This window comes from Athene noctua, chromosome 18 (assembly GCF_965140245.1).
Source record: "Athene noctua chromosome 18, bAthNoc1.hap1.1, whole genome shotgun sequence".
NCBI lineage: Eukaryota > Metazoa > Chordata > Aves > Strigiformes > Strigidae > Athene > Athene noctua.
In genome coordinates this window covers 14,005,123-14,020,936 of record NC_134054.1, presented here as the reverse complement: position 1 = coordinate 14,020,936, position 15,814 = coordinate 14,005,123, and the positions used below count along the sequence as shown (strand labels likewise).

Sequence of the window (15,814 nt, the reverse complement as noted above, 5' to 3'; positions counted from 1 at the left end):
AGCGACCCGGATGCTCGTGGCCGGAGCGTTCCGTGCTGCCTGTAGGAACCCACCTTCCCTTTTTGCTCTGGGCTTTGCGCTAGGCGGGCTGCGCAGCGTCAGGTCGAGTGAACTGCTGACAGAGCTTATGGGTCTTGCACCCAGTAAGCTGGCGGCTCAAATCTTTTTTTGTTGTTTATAACGATTTGTGCGATTTTGAAAAAAAAGTGTTTTAAAAAAAAGAATTCTTTCTGGTTTCCTTCTTTCTTGTAGTTTTGTGTGCCAGAGTGATGGTGTTACAGTGTATTTCCATGCAATATTATCCAAAGACTTCAAAATAAACCCTGAGACCCATAAAGTATTCATCAGGGCTGAAGGAGTTCATCCCTATGCAGACTGGAAGGACAACGTTTGTGAGCTGATCTGCACCAAGTACGTACCCTCCTGAGTCGCACGGAGGCACCAGAGTGTTTTGGCTCTGGAGAATTTCATTTAATATGTCAGACTGTAGCTCTATGCTCATAGGTGGGTATTGCTGCAGAGGGTTTTCACAGTGGAGATAACAATTCAAAAACTTTCATCCTGAAAGAATGGTCCCTGTTCTTACTAAAAATGGAGTGATGCATGGAAAAGGAAGTATATAGATGAGCTGACATGTCCTTTGCTGTATTTTGTGTTTCCTAGGTGTCTAGAAGAACACGGATACCTCATTGAAGGCACTGTAACTCTTGCAAAGGAAAATATTGATAAGCACATTCCTTACAAGTATTGGGTTGCCTGTGGTGAAGGGGAGTATGAATTTATCTACAAGAGTTCAAATAATTATGTGAACCGCTGCTTATTGATAAAAGGCAACCTCCTCAACAACAGAGGTGAGCTTTTCTGGCTGGATCTGCATACTGGGATGATCCATGGGGTTTTTTTGGTGGGGTGATCTGTTGAGTTAGAAACTTTGTGTGGACTGGCATTATTATTAGCACTGTCTGGATGGGTCGGGGGGTGTTTCTGTGGACAGCTGAAAGAGTGAAGACCTGTGCAAAATGTGTGTTTGTTTCTCAAACAATTGTTTTCCTCGTTTTCTGTTGTTTGTTCTAGAATGGCATCAGTATGATGATATTGTGTGTGCAAAGCCTTCTATAGTGAAGAACCTGTGGAAGGTGATTTCTCGTCATAAAAACAAAGACGTGGTGGAAGGGAAGAAAATAGCTGCAAATGTTATGTTAGAAAATATCTTCAGCATTCTTGGAACCTGGAGTGGCGACAACCTGAGAAACTTCTTCTTCCAGCTGAGACAGTTTTACTTTGTTACAGCAAACCCGTGGGTACATGATGGCACGGAGATGCCATGGACAGAGTTAGACTTTGGCTCACAGCAGGTAATCTGTTTTCTTCTAACAGATACTAGAAGTCAGACATTCAGTTACTAAACACAGAACTTTTAATTTTGCTGTTGACCTTGTTGGATTAACTTTGCTTTTCCAGTCAAAAAATTGAGGCGTGACAGACCCGGCGGGGATCCTTTTGGGGTGGCTGCCACCGTCTGCCTTGGGAACTCGGGTCACACCTTCGCAGTTGGGTGCAGTTCTGAGCGTCCCGTGTTGGTCAGCAGCAGGGCTGTGACGTGGTGGCTTCTTACTTGAGTGGGTTTTGTGTCTGGATATCCATTTCGGGAGCCTGGCCCTTTAGTTTCGCTGCCAGTCGCTCTGTGCTCACCTTACCTGCGCTCGGCTTTGACTCCAAACCTGCCTTGAGGCAGCCTCCTCCAGGGCCAGGTCTAAGCGGCGATGCGGACGGGGCTTCTGGAGTCCTAAATTTATTACCTGGCCTAATTATGAAAAATGGCAGAAATGTCGCAATGTCTCTTTTGGGGCTTCGGACGGGTGTCAGGCTGCTGGTTTGGTTCTGCCCGGCCTGGTGCCGCGGGGGAGGCCGCCAGATGGCAGCCCCGGGCAGCTCAGCGCGGCCGCGGGCTCTGCGCCCTTCGGCGGGGTGCGCTGCTAATGCCGAGCACCACGGCGCTGTGGGCCCCCGGACGTGGTTTCAGCGTAGCTTCTGGGGGCTGTGGGTAAGGACAGAAGCATCTCTCCCTTTCTGACTCCCAGCCAGGCCTGAGCCCTCTGGGAAGCCGGAGTCCGCTCGCGGCGTGCGATGGTGCCGTGAGGCAGCGCTGGGTGGCCACTGCTCAGCTCACCCGTGTCCTTCCCTGCTCTGCCCTGTCCCCAGCGCTGCTGGGCTGGGAGGGGGCACTGGGAGCTGAGTGGTGGCAGCTGGAGGCACGGAGAGGTGCCGGGGTGCAGCGCCTCGTGTTCTGGTGGTGCCCGGGACCGTGTGCCTGGATCCCGGAGCACCGCGGGGCCGTGGGCTGTGCAGGGCTACGGAGCGTCCTCGCTGTAACCCACAGGGGAAAATGGCTTCAGGGGAAAAAGACTTGCTGGGGAACTAATGCTGGGGCTGGTTTGTTTCTTCCCTTCTTTATCCTAGGTGAATGATTTGTTGCTAACGTATATGAAGAAAATCACCCTTCCTTTCCTCGCGCCAGAAGATGCGAAAGCATCGCAGGGGGACACAGTCATAAAAAGTAAACTGGCTCTGGGCCTCACCATTCTCACAGTAGTTGAAAAGTTGGAGCTTCCAGCATTTAAAAGTGATTTGGCTGCCCTGTGCAGCCTCTTGTGCTTGGATAAGGTGTCGCAGCAAGCCATACGGGATGAGATTGGTCATATCAAGAAGGTTTTTGCAGCAGTTGCCAGGTATGTATGTTACTAGAACCCCTAGGAGGTAACTCCCTGGGCTGCTTTTGCTGCAAGCGTAGCACCCTGTGATAAAACAATAAGGGAATTCAGCTCTCTAGTGTCAGAAGAAAATCAGATTTGAAGGGATTTTTGGATGCCTCTGTTCCAACCTCCTGCTCAAAGCAGGGCTAAGGTCCAGGCAAGGTTGCAGTTCTGAAAAACTCCAGGGTTGCACAACCTCTTTGGGGCCGCCTTAGTCACATACTTTTCTTGATGTGAAAAATATTTTCCTTTTGTCCAAACAGGATTACCCTTATTGCAACTTGTCATTACATGCCAGAGTAGCAGATTGAGTTAAAACTACTGTTTTTTCTTTATATATAAAAATCTTACTTGCTACCCATTTATGTCAGGCGGTTTCTAGCTTCTGTTTGCTGCTCATACTTGCAAACTCCAGTGATTGGGATCGTCACGTGTTTATTCATTTAAACGCGTGTTTGGATTGATCTTCTCCTCTGACACGCATCATTACATGTGCTTTGTTGAATTTTCCGCAGTGCCTGCTTATCAGACTCTTGTCTAACTGCTCATCTGGCACTCTGATTCCTAGTTCTTCACTTGCACAGCTGCAGCAAAGGAATTGCCCGCTGGAGACCTTCGCAGTGCTTCAGCCCAACCAGGGGGGCTGGGAAATGTCCCTAGAGCTGCCTCTGTGTCACCCGATCCCTGACCCAGCTGGGGGCTCACGTGGAAACTGGAGATAAAGTGTTGGTACTTCTTAGTGCTGCCTCAGAGGGGTTTGTGCAGAGATTCAAGTGAGATTACAGCTTTGAGTCGTAAACTTTTACCGTATATACTCTTCAGTGAAGATGAGATTGAGCTAAAATATTTACCAGAAGTTATTTGAAGGTACATAGTGAGATTGAGATGTAGCTCTCCCCCCTCCAGGGACATTCTTGAGTCCTGTCAAAAGCTCTTCTTTTACCGTGTGTGTTTTGGTTTTTTTGTTGTTGTTTTGTTTTTTTTTTTTTCTAGTTTGAAGGTTCATCTGACAAACTTGTGCCAGAGATGCATTGATGCCCAAGTAGACCAGTGGGTCTGGGTTATTCCCCTTCTGCATTTCTTTGCTGCCCCGTTGCAGCATGACCACTTGCCCATGGAAGAAGATGTCTGGGCAGGGCTGGAAGGGCTCCCATTTGCCGAGGCAAGGAAGCAGCAAGTTACGTGAGTTTTCGAGAATTACTCGTTACATCCAGTGCCTTGACACTGGGGTTTGGTGATCACCTTACTTTATCTCCTTTTTTTTCCCTTTGTATCTGAAAAATGAGAGATGTGGCATGTTGATGGTGGTTATTTGGGCTATATGAACGCAGATGTGGTGGCTGCTCAGAGGTTCTGGCGCAAAGCTGTGCGGTATGTTACCTTCCAGACACAAACAACCCTTAATTCCGCGAGCTGTGGAGCAGCTCGCGCGGTTGGCGATGCCTGGTGCGAGTTAAAGCCGCTCATGATACGTGTTGTGCAGAATCTGAGCAAGACCTGGAGTTTAGTTTTCTTGAGGGCTGCTGCGTGGCAGTTTGACACCGCTTCTGCGATCGCTGGGTCTTGGGGTCTTCTTCTGATCTTCAGCTGCAAATGAAAAAAGCACAGGAGTGAAGCTAAGAGTCCTCCATGGACTGAACAAGCTCTTAGCCTTTTGTACCTTGCAAACTCGAAATTTTTGTTTTGCCTTCTCTCCAGGAAGACTCTACTGCAACTAATGAAAGAAAAGAAATACTTGATGGAGTTGGATAAGACTCTGGTCAAGTCCTGGATCTGTGTGCTGCCCCTGGAGAGCCTGCCTGAATTTATAGAAGACTTCTCCAGTGATTTATTAGTTACTCTTCAAGGTGTTTCTTACAGATTAGAGAACATGGACCGTTTGTGGAGTGGGTCTAAGGTTTGTCTCCTGGCAGCTTTACCCAGCTAAGGGATAAAGGCTGAAACTGGGCCGTAGTGTGCCTTTAGCAGAACTGGCACTGAAGGAAATGTGCTTGGAAGCAGGTCAGAGCACAAAGAGCTTAAAATTTAGCTAAGAGCAAAAATAGTCTTCTGAAGTAGGAGACTCCTAAGAGGAGATGAGGGGGTGTATCTGTAGCAAAAAGTGTTGTTGGCATTGATGAGAGAAGAGTCTGCTCATCTGGATTTGCTCTTAGTCACTGACAGCAAGTGCTTTAATCCCGGGAGCCTCAGATGGCTGCCTGGAACTATTTTTCACCCAGGTCTTGGATGTTTGGGCAAGGGGCTGCTGGTTTGAGAGATCTTCCTGCCTGTTGTGAAAACATTTGTGTTTGTGGGAGCACAGCAGGAACTGGATGCTGCTACTAATGTTAATAAATGTGAAACCCCTAGATTTTAAGAAGTGCAGGTTTTGTTTGGTTAAATAATAGCCCCATATGTGCTGACTCTGACAGCCAGTCAATAATTTTGGCAGTTTTATGGCGTATTTATGGAAGTGTTGGAGAAGGCATGGCAGAATACTGGATTCCCTCTTCCACAGCATCCCCTCAACTAATGAGAAACCAGTCCCTAAAATTCCTTCCACAGTTTAATATTTCTATCTTTTCATTCTTAGGTAGTAGAGAGTGTTCTAAAGACGCTGCTGTGTACCCTGGATAAGGAACAGGCCAGGTAACCGAGGTGCACTTCTGCGAGAGCATCATCCTTTTTATTTACACCGTGCTTGTGGGGTGGGGTTGTGCTTATAGCTTGAAAATGTGCATTGAAATCTCTATGAATAAAAGAATCCTGTATTTCTGTTCCTCTGTCAGCAACACTTTTTGAAATCCATCTGAGGGAGGGATGGTTAGTTGACACGCTATATAGAATTTGGTGGGGTGTTTTTTTAAATTTTTTTGTTTCCCCACTTTGAGCAGAAGGGAACTTCTTCCTTTTTTTTGCTGTCCTTCAGAGCTCTGGAAGCTCGCTCTTGGGAATCCTGCTTGACCTGTTGCCTCAAGCTGCACAAGACGATCTGCAAATGCCTGAAGCGGGGATGTTTCTTCGTGATTCCTGTCACTTCTGCCACGATGATCTCGAAGCTTGCCACGCTTCAGCCCGCAGCAGTGAGTACCCAGGAGCCATTCGTGGGGTGGTACGAGCAAGATATCTAAAAGTATTACAGAAATGGTTTTAGATCATACCTGCTCTCAATTTGGAAAACTTAATACTCTGATCAAGATTGTGGTAGTTTGAAAAAACTGTGAAACCATTTAATAACTTTGATTGTCCTTACTGAAAGTAAGGTCAAATGCCTAGGCTGGCTGTCATGGGTTTTGGTTTATGTCTGTCTTTTACCCTCCCTTAAAATATATTGTCTTTACTTCCTGGAATAAGCATTCTTAGGCACAAACCATTTGTAAGCATTGCATTTTCCCAGCCTCCCTCCATCCTTTATTCAACTAGTCGTGGATCTTTGTTGCGGGGCGTGTTTGTGCTTTGGATGCGTTTAGGCCTTCTCTTTTAGAAATGTTTATTTAAAACAGTTGTACGTTGCTCTGCTTGAGCTATTCTTTTTTTTTTTTTTTTTTTCTTCTGTGTGTGTGGCAGGTTCCAGGAGATGCTGTGCAGGAAGTTGCAGTGGTAGAAGCATTCACTGAAGCTCTGAGAGATGCTCGAACCTGGTTCAGAAATGCTTTAAACGAGAAGTTACTGAAAGAATACCTGGAGCATGTGACATTCTCTTTCTATTGGGAACTTCGGGTTTGTCATCTTCTAATAATATGAATATAAAGGTGTTTTACCATAGCTTAACCATATAGTCTTGAGTCTAATGGCTCTTTGCTGGGAACTGTAGCTGCTGTGGCTGGGTAAGGCGTGAGATGGGGACAGACAGCACAGACTCCAGGCTCAGAAGCTGTATTGTTTTAAGCATTGTTGGGCTGAAAAGGGCTCTATTTGGTGCTCTCAGCTCACCTTATTTCTCCTGTTGCAAGAGACATTGCTGGGATGAGGGTGTTTAGCTGGAGCTTAGTCTTGCTCACGCGTGTCCTTCGGGCCCTCCCGCAGCCAAGCGCAGAGCATCTCCCGAGAGCCCGGCCCCGCGACAGGCTCCAGCACCAAGGGGGAAGTGGTTCATCCAAATGTCTCCTTCAGCAGATGGGACATTTTGATACTATTTGGGCTCAAAAGCTGCCTTTTGCAGCTCTGGGAGTGCTCTTTTTTCTTCTGGATGGAAGCATCTGAAAGGCCTGCAGGCTGGCTGAGGAGTGTGGGGCCTCTCCTCAGCATAGTGCTTCTAATTTCCATATTTGAATGTTAAATCTCAACACCGAGTGTTTGGGGTTTGTTTGCTTTTTGCCTGCAGGCCTGGAATGAATTTGTGAAGATCAGCTTTCCAGGTGAACAGTTCACCAAGAGGTGGAAGACGACTTTACTTGCAGATTTGGAGAGGAGAATCCAGGAGGTAGGGTGGCCTGCAGGCACTCGCTGCCAGGTTCAGAGCGGGTGCACGTCTGCTGTGCTCGGAGAACAGCTTCTAGTGCCTGAATGGGCACGTGGAAACACTGTGGCTTCGGTCATAAAAATTGCCACTGGCTGTTTTCTAAACCATGTTCTGAAGGCTCAAAAAACAGCCACTGGCTGTTTTCTAAACCATGTTCTGAAGGCTCAAAAATTGGATGTGAAAATGTACCACGGGGTGGGGTGGGCGTCGGGCTGCAGCAGCCTGCCGGCCCCGCTCTGTGTCGCGCAGTGACCCCTCCCCTGGTGCTTTAAAGAAAATTGCACTTTGCAAGCAATTACCCCTCCTGTAGTTTTAAGAAACAGTGGGTGTAAAGTAAGTGCCCGAGGACTTACAGCAGCAAAGTTGGCGCTTGTCTCTTCATTCATTGTGCAGAAATTGTGTTGTCCGGGCTCCCAAACACACGCCCGATCGTGTAGGTCCCCTCTGAATTGAGCTTGTATACCTCTCATCTCTTTTCTACATCAGTTACAAAATTGTCTAAGCCGCTGATTTTCATGGTGTAATTAGGAAACAAATATTTCCTGGTGGAAGCTTGGCTTGGAGAGATGCATATTAAGTAATAACACAGTTTAGATGGAAACAACCTAAAAGATTTTCCAAGCATTTATTTGTGTTTCATCTCTCTTCCAGGCCCTGATAAATGGGCTGTTGCTTGGCTCCACTAGGAAACTTAAATTTTTTGACTTAGTTCCTTTTACTTTCTTAATAACAGCACTATTTCATGCTTTCAGAAGAAACACTTTGAAAACTTTAAGCTGCTAAGAAATGTCCCTTCTGCCCTACAGGAGCCTCCAGTTAACCAAATCTTAGTCTACTGCTGTCAGCACTCCCAATTTACACAGCTTGACTCTTCCATCGAGTGGTGTTTCCATAACTGTGCCACAGAGGCTGTAACTGCAGCTTGCCAGGTATTGTATTTTCCCTCAAGGCAGGAAAAGGAAAAGTCAGATTTCCTGTTGCACAGTGTAGGGATGTGCATTGTGGTGGAAGGAGAGTTGCACATTCGGTCTCTCGCTGCTTGAGGTGCTGTGGATTGTTTGAGTTTGTTAAAGCAGCAACAAAACAACTATTGACAAGAAATCAGGAAATTTATATATAAATTTAATATGTTTTTATATATGTTTAATATATTTATATAAAAATTTAATATATATAAATTAAAAATATAAATATTAGAAATAGATATAGATAGATAGATATAAATTTATATATATAAATAGAGGGTCCGTGAAAAATACTTGTAATGCTTTTGCCATCACGACTTCTGGGGTCGGTGATGTCCCACGGCTCGTTTGGATGGTGCCTCAGCCCTGGAGGGGGGGACACTGCTGACACCAGTGCCTGGTCCCGAGGCAAAGGCGGATGCAGCGTGACCCCGAGCGCGGATCCATCCCTCCCCTCTGCTTCGTGTGCCTCGTGCAGACTCAGAGCAACCTCCTGGAGAAGATCTCCTCCTACAGCATGGGCCGATTCAGCCGGCTTGTATCCACTATTATTGTGAAGTCGTGGCCAGTCAAGAGTGGGCAGTCTGAGGATGATTTTGATGAGATTTTGCACCATGTGCTTACGTGGCCTGACATCAAACACGCCTTCAGCTTTAATGGTATGTCTGTTATAGGAGTCTGTGAAAAGCTGTTCTCTCCTCATCGCTCCCACTTTGCAGAGCCCCAAACAAATATATGAAAATTGTCCTGCTCGTGTTTTATTCTCAAAACTCGAGGTGTTCAGCCTGGTTTTGGAGAGGAGAAGCTAAGGAAGAGGGAGCTAGTGTTCCTCTTGTGCTAATCCACTGCAGCTGCTTCAGGATTTGTCCTGGACTGCTGAACCTGGAGACGGAATGGATTTGTAGAACATAACTTCTTTCTCTGAGAAGTTCTAATAAGTTATTGCTACACAAAAATGCAAAGTGTTGCTCATGTGAATGGATCAAAATGGCTTGTGATTCCTCCATGGGTCTGGGTCTGGGCTCTCCATGGGAAGGTTTCTGAATTGCTCTCCTGAGATCCTGGCTGTTTCTGTTCAGAAAAACATGAGAGGTGGGAGGGTGGCGTGATGAGTTCACAGGCTTTTGGGTAGGGATTCGAGTGGGAGATGGAAGGGCTCTGTATCATGACGTTGGATAGTTATTGATGCTGCTTAGTTTTGTGAAGCGGGGCTGATGTAGGTTTTACTCACTTTGTTTCTGGAACAGGAACAAACACAGAGCTCCTAGAAAAACTTACAGATGAAGCAAAGAGTGTCATGGCTACAGCAGACTCTGTGATTACGAGTGTCACCGACGACATCCAGAAAGGGTGTATCCTTGTGAAACATCTGGAAGAGATTTTCCAGCATGAGAAACAGTTCATCTGTATCTGGGAGATAAGTAAGAGCATCACGCAGGGGTGGTGGTGTTGGCATCCTTGTAGTAATCACGGCTGACTGTTAAGCTGGCTCAGTGATTAGTAATGTTGATGAGTAATGCTGGTTAGTGGTGCTGATGAGGTGCTGCAGCAGTTAGCAGCGCTGCCCTTGTCCCTGTCCTGTATCCGGAGCTCCCAGCCCCCGTTTGTGTTGTCTGTGACTCTGCAAGTCCAAACCTGAGTTAACGGGTGCAGGGGGTGGGAAGTATCTGCCTTCTGACTACAGATGAGTTTTCTTTCAGAGCACCAGCAGCTGTTAAATGAACACAAAGAACTACTCCAGAGACAACTGAAAGAATTGCTGCAGAGGAGGCGAGAAGAAGTGACACTTCTCAGAAAAGAGAAAAAAGCAATAGGAACCTTCCTGAGCATGTGTAGGAAGGTGCAGGCGTCTGTGAAAGGTAACGTTCAGGGGGAGCAATTTGAAAGCGGCAACTCCAGAAAACATAATTTTCTTTGAAAACAACTAAGTTTTGTAAACAGGTTTTATTATAAACCACAGCAAGGATGAGGAGGGGTGGGGGAAGTAAACCTGGAGCATTTGCAGTATTGTGTGAGTGCTTGGGCATCAGGTGATATTTGTAGGGGTCCGCGTGTGCAGGAGCATTTTGCAGCTTGGCGAGGTAGATGAAGGAAGCTGGACACAGGCCAGACATCTGGTCTCTCTCTGACCTGTCTCTCTGTCTTAAAGTGTATGTAGGTGAATTGGAATTTCAACACGCGGAAGATCTGCGCTCAAAAAGACTAAATACAGTTGTGAACGTGGGAAACAAACCCCTGCAGACCTACTACAGCTTGAGCCCAGAAGTGAAAGAGTTTGCCCAGAAAATGCAGTCTTTCAAGGACAGCCTGATCTTCCAGCAGTTTTGGGAGGAAGCGGCGCAGAAGGTGGGAGAGGAGTATGAGAGGTTGGAGGAGGAGGAGGAGGAGGAGGAGAACATTGTTCCTGCATTGGACCTTGATGATGTTTTCAGAAGTCTAATCTACCCTTGTTTTGTGAGCTATGAAACGCTGTACAATGATCTCAGATCTGGAAGTCTCACGCTTTCTGAAGTGGATAGAGTTTTTCAGGAATTCACAAATCATCCTGAAGATATCAAAGCTGAGCTACATACCATATGTGAGCTTAGACCCAGGGAAGACAGAGGCTGGATTGATCAGCGATTTCAGCAGATCCAGCAGTACCATGAAATGCATTTAACTTTTGACGCTGCAAGGATTATTGCCAGTGTCAAAGAGAGTTTAAACCTCTCTGGTGACTTCAGTATCCTGGAAAACTTGTTGGACATAGTAAGTACACACTACTTGAGCTCTGTACTGTCAGGGTGTTGGCTGGGAAGCTTGGGTAAGCCTGAGCCTTCCTGCAAGTCTAGCTCAGTCTGTCAAGAGCCATTTCCTTCCCAAATTGCTTATCTAAGATAAAAATTAAGTTTTCAAACAAAGCGCTTTTGTGTAACCTTTCTTAAAAGAGAGAAGGAAGGTGCTGTCCCTCTGTTTGGGTTGTGGCTTCAGGGTGATTCCTCTCCCTGCCAGAGAACGGGCGGTGGTTCCCATTTCCAGACTGAATGTTTGCTCCACTTGCTTTGTAGACTGAAAAGCTTGAATCCTACAAGACACACAAGCTGGATTTCATCAGCCCCGAGCTTATGCACGCCAAGAGACTGCTGCAGGGGATCACTGTGACCCGTCGTGGGTGTCTGAGGGAGCTGGCCCAGCAGAAGGAGTTTGTCTGCTGGGTCCGGGAAGCACTGAAAGGTGTGTGCTGCTCCGGAGTTTGGCCGATAGGACTGGAGGGGGCGGCAGTCTGGCGGGGGCAGGAGCGAGGCCCTGTCCCTGATGCTTTTTGCCTTCACAGCTTCTGGGGTTGGCAGTTCCGAGGGTTTGGGGTGGCACGTGCGGCGAGGCAGTCCTGCTGAACGCGCCCCGGCCGCCGCAGCCTCGTGCAGCGCGCGGCAGCTGCCCTGCCCCAGCGCTGGGCTGGGGCTGGAGCCCTGGGGTAGCGGCCGCCGTTCGGCTCAGCCTGGTCACTGAAGAGAACAGAGGCTGTCCCTCACCAGGACAGCAGCAGGGTTAGCTGTGTGTGTGCCAGCTCAGGCGTACGCGCGCGGGGACACGGCCTGTGCCTCCCTCCCGGCTGCGAATGGCTCTTCGTGGCGTGCGGAGAAAAGCCGGGGCCAAGGATGTCACCAGGGCGGGTGAACCGCCTGGTAGAGCTGCTGGCAGGGTGGGTGGAGGGAAGCTGCACAGGAGAAACCTTTCCAAGGCATCCTTTCTGCATTTTCTGTAGAAGGTGGTGATGGGGAATCGTATGAAGCTGCCTCATTGGGGATTCATTGATGTGTTTTATCTCATTTAAGATATAAATGAGCTGAAGGTATTTGTAGACTTGGCGTCCATCTCTGCTGGGGAGAATGACATGGATGTGGACCGTGTGGCGTGTTTCCATGACACTGTGCATGGCTACTCCTCCCTGCTCTATGAGCTTAGGCAAGAGTCGGGGTTTGAGGACTTCATGTGCTGCTTGAAGAAGCTGTGGCGAGCCCTGGACAGTGATGAGAATCTTCCCAAGAAACTGGTGAGTTCTGCTGGAGCACGTCCTCTCTGCATCCTCTTGCGTTTCTGCCTTCCAAGAGGGGCTGGAAGGTTGACTGCACAGGGCAAGCTGCACTTGTGTGGGGCCATCACAGCAGCTCTTATTATTGGAAGAGAAATACCTTATGTTTCTGTGGCACAAAACCAGCAGCTGTAACTGGTACAGCACAGATTTCTCCGGAGCGCTGCTGAGGCTTTCAGGTGTGACGTGGTGTAGCTTTCCTCTTGCAAGATGCAGCAGAGGGAAGGCAGATGGCTGCAAGCTCTGTCTTATTCCCTGCAGCAGGGGTGTGTTTCTGTAGCGGGAGGCATTGGAGCACCGTGGGCTCTGTTTGTTCAGCCTCCCGTGGTGCAGAAAGACCAGGCTGTGGCCAGTGGTCGTTCCTTTCTTCCCTCCCCATCCTGAAACTCTTACGCCAGCGCCAGCTGTTTGTCCTGACCACGGGTGTAATCCTGGAGAGCAGGGCCGGGTCAGAGCGATTAGGGCAGCGCCGTGTCTTCTCCTCCCGCAGCGTGCTTCAGCTCAGCACTTGGAGTGGTTGAAAACGGTGAAGGAGAGCCACGGCTCTGTGGAGCTGTCGTCACTCTCGCTGGCAGCTGCCATCAACAGCAGAGGAATATACGTTCTCCGAGCCCCTGCTGATGGGCAGAAGGTGTGGCTGCTTGGCCCCCCGCTCCCGCAGAGCGCGCTGCCCGTCAGCAACGTGCTGCAGCTTTCCTCCCGCTCTGCCCGGCTCCTTTCTGGGGGCTGCTGCCCCTTGCTGGGCGCAGCCCTGCCTCAGGGGTGCAGCCTCAGTGCCCGTCAGCGCTAACGACTTGTTCCCTGGCAGGTTTCTTTGGACAATGTCCTGCGCTTCACCCTCCCGGGGAGCGCTGGGGACAACGAGGCAGCGTGGAAATACTCTCTGGCAGAGCTCCGCGAGCTGCAGAACAAACTGATGCTCATGTCAACGAAGGGGGAGCAAGGCTTGGAGGTGGAGAAGTTCTCTGAGGTCAGATTTCTAACCCAGTGGGTTACTGATGTTGAGGCTGGGGTTGGATTTTTGCCTTGAATGTCAGCTTTTGGGACTGGTTTACAGCTGTGCTGAGGGGGGAGAGCAGTAGCAGGCAGATCGATGTCCCCCCTCCTTGGGTCCCCGTTGAGGTGGAACTAAGCTGGAGACTGGACAGTGGACTGGGACCCTCGCCCTCTGCCTGCACTGGGGATGCTCCTGGCTGGGAGGGTGGTTGTGCTTTTGTAGCAAGCTGGGGATTCCTTCCTGGGGATACTGCTGTTAAAAAGCCACAGAGAGTCTTTTGCTCCTGCACGAGGCCTGACACACCTGGCCTGGGACCAAAGCCTTTATTTTCATTAAAACTCTTCCCTGTGGTTTCGTGACTGGGACTTGTCTTGGTAAAACAGCTTAGTTGTGTTTTTTTTTTTCTATCCTCACACAGATCTTTTCCAATGTCCAAAGACTTGCACAGGCCTTTATAGACCTTTATTCAGCTGGGAACATGCTCTTCCGCTCCTGGCTTGCCCACGTGTATTGCTCACCCAAAAGAGAATCGTGTGTTCTTATAGACTTCTCTTTGGGGCTGATCCCGGTGCTCGAAGGGCAGGGAGACAGGGCAGCTGTACTCCCAGGCCTCTGCAAGACCATGGAGAGTTTCCTGGAGAGTTGGAAAAGCTTCATGTATGAAAAACGATTCCAGCATTTCTACCTGAACTACTACACTGCGGAGCAGCTGGTTTACCTGTGCACAGAGCTGGGGCAGGGGATGCCCAGCCAGGATGCCCTGATGATGCTTTCGTTCCTCAAACCCAACTGCAGCCAGGAGGATGTCCTCCGAGCCTCCGGGAGCGAGGTGCCTCCCACCTCAGGGAAGGCTGTTTCTGACTTGCAAGGGGTGCTGGAGGGAGAGAAGGACCTGACTGCGCAGCTGGAGTGCATCTGGGAGTGCTACATGTGTGACATGGGCTCCTTCCTCCCCAGCTGCCTGGATATCGACACGCTCGGCGGGTGGCTGAAGAACCTGGCCAGGGAGAGCACACGGGTCACACGCGCCTTCCCGCGGGACCTTCTGTCCGTTGGTCAGCCCAACCTCATCACCTGCCCTCGCTCCGAGGTGCTGACGTCTGCTCTGGCTCTCTACATGAACAGCCCCAACCAGCCCCTTCCCACTTTTGATGAAGTTCTCCTGTGCACTCCTCAGACCACTGCTGAGCAAGTGGGGCTCTTCCTCAGGAGGTGCCTCATTCCCTGCAGCGGAGGAGAGAAGATCTACACCATGCTGTACGCAGACGAGCTGAGTTACGAAGTCAGCTGCAGAGCAGAGGAGCTCTTCCAGCACCTGCAGCACTACAACAGCACCTATCGCCTCGTCATCCTGTGCAACTGCGAGAGGGAGCACAGCTACATCCCCTCTGTCTTCAGCCAGTACAAAGTGCACATGATACCCCAGAGGTCGCTGGCTGAAATCCAGCGATACCTTCAGCACCACTACAGAGTCGCTCAGCCTTCGAGCTCGGCTGCTTCCGTGTTCAAGGACAACATGTGTGTCGGGATTGTGTCCTCCAAAAGAGCCGGTGTGGGTAAGATGGGCAAAGTGGGGTCTGCTGAGTATTGAAAAGCAGAGTGGGCTTTGCCTTGCCAGGTTTTCTGCCCCAGTTGTAAGCATCTAGTCAAAAAGGATGATTCAGACTCTAGTCAGGGCAGTGAGGTGAAGGCTGTAAGGACAGCTCGTCTGTCCTGAGATTGGCATCTCCAGAGATGGTTCATCTTGCTAACCTGGCAGCTGTCGCTTTCTGCTGACTTCTGTCGTTAACATGAACTAGATGGCTAATGCTGGATGAATCTGACCTCCTGAGGTTAAATGTACCTGCAGGAAAACATACGAGATGGGACAAAGGTTGTAAAACCTGCCTGTTGTTCTTGCATAGGAAATGATCGTTGGCTGCCTGAATGCAAAAAGCTAGAGAGCATTAAAACTGCCCAGCAGGCTGAAAAGCAACAGCAGAAAGTGGTTCTTAAACAGTGCTCAGTTAAATTGTGGAGCCCACAGTTTTACACAGGCTTAGAAAGGGATTAGATACAGTCATGAGAGAAACATCCATCAGATGCTGTTAAACACAGAGATGCTCTCTCTGACACTGGAGCTCCTGAGCTGCAAATCACTGAGAAAATACTGGGAAGGAGTCGCTGTGTGCCAGCTGTGTTCTTGCCCCGTTCCTTGGCCGTTGTCCCGGCAGGGGTTGGTAGCCCAGGAAGTGCTCGGGCTGTCTGGCTGCACGTGTTTCTTGTGTAGACCTTGTGCATAAATCCAGGAGCAGCACCAGACCGTGCTTTCCCCTTACAGCAGCCACTCTTGGGCTGCGATGGAGTTACTGCCCCAGGGAAGGAGGTTGGGCTCAAAAGGGAAAGTGTGCTGCGTTATCTTCCAGGGATCGGTGAGAAAGTCCAGAGCGGTTTTAGTAACAAATTGCATCCTTTGTCAAACTTCAGAAATTCAGGCAGCTCTTGGCTGTTACCTGTGAATGGCTGCTGCCTTAGCTGCGGTCTGGAAAGCTGCATAAACCCGGCTGCTTCTGTTGCGTTACAAACCTTTTGTCCTGCTGGGGGTGA

At 49.2% G+C, this 15,814-nt stretch overlaps 1 protein-coding gene across 1 annotated transcript in view; it reads left to right on the top strand.

The window, feature by feature from the left end:
- RNF213 (ring finger protein 213) overlaps positions 1-15,814 on the top strand; it is a 51,258-nt gene that overhangs the window by 5,691 nt on the left and 29,753 nt on the right. Inside the window, exons 5-25 of the mRNA XM_074922230.1 lie at positions 268-411; positions 664-851; positions 1,075-1,355; positions 2,461-2,718; positions 3,673-3,699; positions 3,754-3,935; positions 4,452-4,650; positions 5,326-5,381; positions 5,662-5,815; positions 6,300-6,452; positions 7,057-7,155; positions 8,001-8,123; positions 8,638-8,818; positions 9,407-9,580; positions 9,860-10,018; positions 10,309-10,907; positions 11,207-11,372; positions 11,975-12,192; positions 12,722-12,862; positions 13,040-13,201; positions 13,647-14,784. Coding sequence (XP_074778331.1) covers positions 268-411; positions 664-851; positions 1,075-1,355; positions 2,461-2,718; positions 3,673-3,699; positions 3,754-3,935; positions 4,452-4,650; positions 5,326-5,381; positions 5,662-5,815; positions 6,300-6,452; positions 7,057-7,155; positions 8,001-8,123; positions 8,638-8,818; positions 9,407-9,580; positions 9,860-10,018; positions 10,309-10,907; positions 11,207-11,372; positions 11,975-12,192; positions 12,722-12,862; positions 13,040-13,201; positions 13,647-14,784 — 4,802 coding nt within the window. The remainder of the gene's footprint in view (positions 1-267; positions 412-663; positions 852-1,074; positions 1,356-2,460; positions 2,719-3,672; positions 3,700-3,753; positions 3,936-4,451; positions 4,651-5,325; positions 5,382-5,661; positions 5,816-6,299; positions 6,453-7,056; positions 7,156-8,000; positions 8,124-8,637; positions 8,819-9,406; positions 9,581-9,859; positions 10,019-10,308; positions 10,908-11,206; positions 11,373-11,974; positions 12,193-12,721; positions 12,863-13,039; positions 13,202-13,646; positions 14,785-15,814) is intronic.